Source organism: Hordeum vulgare, chromosome 4H (genome assembly GCF_904849725.1).
Source record: "Hordeum vulgare subsp. vulgare chromosome 4H, MorexV3_pseudomolecules_assembly, whole genome shotgun sequence".
Classification (NCBI taxonomy): Eukaryota; Viridiplantae; Streptophyta; class Magnoliopsida; order Poales; family Poaceae; genus Hordeum; species Hordeum vulgare.
Genome location: NC_058521.1, coordinates 575,421,830 through 575,427,429, shown reverse-complemented (window position 1 = coordinate 575,427,429; position 5,600 = coordinate 575,421,830). Strand labels below are relative to the sequence as shown.

The following is a 5,600-nucleotide window of genomic DNA, read 5'->3' as shown; positions in this document are numbered from 1 at the left end:
AGTTCACCGTGTGTTATAAAAAATTTCATCGTATTAAGAAAATATTCATCATATATTATGAAATAGTTTTCCTTGCACTGCAAAATTGTTCATGATGCATTACAAATTTTCATCACATATTATTTAATTGTTCACAGTATATTAAATAAATCATTGTTCACCGTATACTATAAAATATTCATGTGACTATTTCAAATTATTTCTGTATATTTTCATAAAACAATTGACTGTATAGTAAATTTGTTCAACATACAATGGTGAACGTTTCTTTAAGGATTTTCCGCTGTAGTTTCTACATTAAGTTTAGCGCTGCAATTAGAAAGTTCTTGGTCACTAGTTTGTCTGGCCAACCTCCTTGGAATCCAGCATGAGGTCGGCAGTTTGATCCCATGCATGTGCTTCTTCCTTTTTCATATTTTTCACTCACTACTTGATGATTGGTCCAGCCCGTGTATGCATCGCTTCTGCGAAGCTGCAACGATCGGACGCACACGGGCAGCATATAGGAGCATTTCCTATTTGACGCCCGCAGGCGTCAAAAGGAGGAGCCTTCCTTGAAGCAACTTGTCACTTGGGCCAGTCCACGTACTGATTTGATTCGCGGCTGTTCCATTGTTGCTGGCATTTCCTATTTGGCATCACAGTTCCTAGTTAACGTGCACTTTTTGTTAACTGGCGCATGCGCCTTCGTACATGAGCCGGCCCATCTAGGCATTGGTTAATTTGAACTTTTTATTAAATTTTTGGGGTGTGACATGACCTCTCCACGCAAGTATTTCTGGTTCTCTGGTTTAGGTTTTAGTAATCTACACTTACGAGTACTGGTTGTCTTCAAGTAAATTCAACATCTTGTTATCTCATATGAACATAATACACCATGCATGTGAAACTTTGATCAATTCACAACTATTCTTGATGGTCTCTTAATATTTTTTTCCCAGTGCAGGCTAATCAAAACTGCATGCCAAACATTAATCACACAGTCACCCAAGGGAGCTTTAAATTGTAGGAAGTGCCGCTTCTTGGAACATAGTTTTAGTTTTTTATTTAATGTTATACTTGTAAGACTTTTTTTTCAAATTGACGCAGAACAATTGCGAGCCTCCGATATGCATGATTGAAAAATGAGATATACAGATGAAAAGTCAGTGCTAATGGCCCTTTCATGTCTTTTCTTTTGCTCATGGATTTTGTTTCCTTGAATAGATGTCGTGGTTACTAGAAGCTAGAAAGAAGTTGCCACAAAATTTGCAGTATCAAGCAAAGCTACAGAGAAATGCAAACGTGGTAAAGATTTTCAACATTCCTTGTAGCTAACTTACTGCTCTCAGTCCGTCATATGCTTGTGTTTAGTATTATTTAAAAATCAACAAATCTATGATGCTATTTAGATAGGAAATAATTATTCATGCTTTAATCGTACATAATGGTCGAGGAATGAGCAACCCAGAGAGGAATTTAAGTGCTTGCCGTGACACACTATAAAGTAGTCATTCCGTTTTGCCCATAGCAACGCACGGACACATTTATTAGTATTTAAAAACGGAGGTAGTATGCGGTAATGAATAGATGATGGTCTTTCGTATCCATCTGTGTGAACTAATACTTTGTCTATGGACGGATGCGGGAAAGAAATTTACGGGTTGCCCGTTGCAGACCCCCTTAGATGAAGTGAGTGAACATATTTTAGTGATGTTGGGGCAAATGTTGCCACAGTCGTACTTTGAACAAGCCTGTGTGTGTGCCCGCACCAGCCAGCTAGCGCGGGTACGCACGAACAAACGGCACGGGGTATAGGAGCATGCACACAAAATGCAGTTTTCTTTCTTTCGCATACAAAATGCAGTTTTCTTTCGCATACAAAATGCGGTTGCTTGTGGCTGTAAACTTGGTAGCTGGAGGCACCTCCTTTGCCGATGTATCGACAGCCACAGCCCGTTGCTGGATCCACGAGGCCCCTCGCTTCATACAGCTCATATCGACCTCGCACGCCCAGCTTTCCAACCAGACCTCGACCTCGACCTGGCCGTTCCAGAGTCTTTTGCTCTCACGGTTCGTCCCCCACAGCAGCTGGCAATGTCGAGAACTCTGTCATCCTCGTCGCGTCCATGCTCAAACACCAAACCAAACGCTCTGCTCCGCAACGGTAGTCCTAGGGCAATGCCAGCGAAAGCAGAGCCCGTAGCCCGTTGCAACTTTAACATCATGCGCAGCACCGTACATGAGTTACTGTACTGTGCATGAGTATTTACTGGGCCAGCCAGCGTGCGACGAACGCGGTCCAGCCTTTGAACGAGTGTGCGCGTCTGTGTACGCCCGGAACAGTACGGTCGTCCATCACATGAAAGCTTTGCAGACAAACAAACGGTCGATCACATGGCTGGGGAACCACAATATTCGCGCATCATCGCGCCTCCCGAGACTAGGGCCCACGTCTAATATCTTTCCATATTTCTGTCGCGCCGTCTGTCCGGACAGCACGTCCCTCCTCCTCCCGGCCGTTGAGCGATGGAACCTACCGCAACGGCTAGTCGGCGTCCGTCCGGCCGGCCGGCCCACCGCCCAAGGGGTCACGTCACGTCCATCCCAACGGTAAGGCCCGGACGGATCTGCCCCGTCCGTCGGCGATCCAACGCACCGCGTGGCCGCCCACCTAGCCGTTGGGCTGGGCTCCGCGACGCGGTGCCGCAGCCCCCAAGGGTTGAGTCAACATGGCCGGCGCCGCTAACGTAAACGCTCCTCACAGGCAGCCTGGCCTCGTCTCAGAGTGTCTCACACGACGCCGAGTGACAGCCACCCCGCTAATGGCGCGGCCTCGGCTTAATCGCTTCTTCCTCCCGCTATAAATGGCGGCCTCCTCCTCCCCGTTCCAACTCACAACTCGCAGCACAGCACACCTCTCCCTCCCACAGCTTCTGTATACAGAGCAAGAGCTTTCACTACGTCCTCTTCTGCTAAGCTCAGCCAGCTTTCCCTCCGTCCACCACCACCACTACTCCAATGGCTCGCTACGCCGTGGTCGCCGCCATCGTCGCCGTCCTGGCCATCACCGCCGCCGCGCAGGGCCCCACGCCGGCGCCCAAGATGGCCCCGCTGCCGGCGCCTCCGACGAGGTCCCCCCCGGTCGCCACGCCGCCGACTGCATCGGCGCCGTCCCCGATGGCCTCTCCCCCGGCTCCGCCCACCGACGCCCCCGTCGGCGCTCCTTCCGCGATGACGCCTTCCTCGGTCTCCGGCACCCCCATGGGCGCACCTGCCGGCGCACCAACCGGCACCACCCCCGCCAGCTCCGCCGTCTACACCTCCTCCGTCAGCTTCGTCGCCGTCGCCGGTGCCGTCGCCGCCGCCGTCCTGTTCTAGATGCAGCGGCCCTCGCTCGACCGCCGCGGGAGTGCCACTCTGTTTTATTGCTAGTTCTGTTGTTTATACAACGAGATTCATTTTCTAGAGGCTGCGGAGAGTGACATGACACTGCCATGTTATCTTGTTACATACTGTGCGCTCGAGATCATTATTAATGGAATTCTTTCATTTGTTACAATTATCTCCTTCGAATTGGTCGCTGCTCTGCTTTACCTGCAACTAGAAGTTGCAAAACTTCTACGATCATCAGTGTCGAATGACAGCCAAAAAAATTTAGTGTGTCGAATGGTACATAGCTTTCTGTGCTTTGTTAAATGTGCAGGATTTGTCACATGGCCGCCTGGTAACTTTACTTTTTTTTCCTTCCGCCTGGTAGCTTGCTGTGAAAATAGGCAGGTTCGATGCACACAAGCTTTTTTACCTTTACCGCTTTGAACAAGGGCACTGCGCCGGCGCGCCCGTCGGATCTGGCCACTCTTAACCGTCAGATCTTTTTTCATTCTCTCCACCTTATCAACCTCGCGCGCGTCACGAAAGGGAGAGGGAGGAGAGCGCCGCCTCCGCACGCGTCGATCGTCCCGCCTCGCGTTTTCATCTTGCTTTACCGTCGGCCATCGTCGGTTGCCGCCCTCATCGTCCGTCTGCACCGTCGTCCTCGCCACCAGCTCTATCCATGCAACATCAACATCATGTGGTTGCATCTCCGTGCGGCTACGGTTGTAGCTCATGTTGCGACGGCAACTACTCGCCGACACACTCGTTGCTACTCATGCCCGTCGTTCCTCACCTCATCGGTCGGACCTCACCACCTGTGTTGCAAATGTTGGAAAGAAGCTTCAACCCCCAGATGAAAGCGCTTCAACCCTAGATAAAAAAAAAGCTTCAACCGGCACTGCGAATCGGGAAAAGATACAACCGCTAACACAAAATGTTTCAACCTTAGATGAAAAAGATTCAGAACACATGGTAGAGAGAACTTCAAGCCCTGCTCAAAAACAAAAAACAAAAAAGAACATTTTAAGAAAAGCTTCAAGGATGGATGCAAAAAGTTTCAACCAGGTATATAAAAGCTTCAATCGTTAAAAAAAAGCTTCAATTAAACACTGCAACTAGGAAAAAAGTTGCAAACGTTGACAGAGAAAGCTTCAACTGTATATGCAAAAAAGTTTCAACACTCTATATAAAAGCTTCAACCGATAAGAAAAAAAAGCTTCAATCAAACACTCCAACCACGAAAAAAACTGCAAACGTTAACGCAGAAAGCATCAACAGTATATGAAAAAAGCTTCAACCGGCTACCGGCAACGGCAAAGTTGTGGTTGCAGCCAACTGTCACCTCGGTCATTGTCGTCACGCACCCCAGCCGCCGTAGGGTTGCAGCACGTGGACGTCGCCGGGGTAGCACTCCGTCCCCTTGCATCATCTCTTGTGGTCCCGTCGCTCTACATCGTTACGCGCATCAGTCGCTGGTGAAGTTCCATCAGGCGATATAGGGGCGCGCTGGTGGAGTCCTCGCCGAAGTGCCGAAGAAGGAGCAACGCTCGCCGGCAGCACGTGAGGTCGCCGGGGGAAGGAAGGGGGAGAAGAAGACAAGGCAAAAAAAGTGAGACGAGGACGTGAAGACACTAGATCTACTGTGTCGAACGCAAACCACGCGACCCGCCGAACGTTTCGGCCGGCGCGCTAGCGTAAAACATTTCCCTTTGAACAAGGTCGTCGACCGCTTTGAACAAGGTCGTCGACCTTTTTCTTGGAGGTGAACCTATTTCAACAATGGTCGGTCGGTCCTTAAATAATCTTATTTCATAATCGGATGATACCTCAATTATTTTAAATTCATATTGCAAGGTAAACTTTTCAGCGGTTGGACATGTGATACACATCGGCTTAGAACATCTACATCCCGACCTTGCAAATCCAGCCCCTCAAATGCTCACAGACGGGCTCGGTTAGTGACCGGGCTTGTTTCCTATTTGTCCGTTCGTACAACCATACTCTTTATTTTATTCCTCATATGTCCGATCACTTGCACGTGATTGCTGAAGAGGAAGAGAGAGAAAGAAAAGAATGAATAAAGAAAAGAAAAAGGTGGTCCGAGGTGGGGTCGCGTCCTATGTGACGGAATGACCGGACGCGCCCGGGTGCGTCCGACAGCCCTCATATTTCAGATGGATATGAGGGTTCGCAGACAACCTGAACATATAGGGACGATATGAGGGGTCCGGTTGGGTCGCTTT

General features: G+C 49.2%; 1 protein-coding gene across 1 annotated transcript; it reads left to right on the top strand.

The window, feature by feature from the left end:
• Positions 1 to 2,866: 2,866 nt before the first annotated feature.
• Positions 2,867 to 3,541, top strand: LOC123447170 (classical arabinogalactan protein 9-like). Its single transcript, XM_045123751.1, has one exon. It carries the CDS (start codon positions 3,001 to 3,003, stop codon positions 3,358 to 3,360), a length of 360 nt encoding a protein of 119 aa, XP_044979686.1. The 5' UTR covers positions 2,867 to 3,000; the 3' UTR covers positions 3,361 to 3,541.
• The last annotated feature ends 2,059 nt before the right edge of the window (positions 3,542 to 5,600 follow it).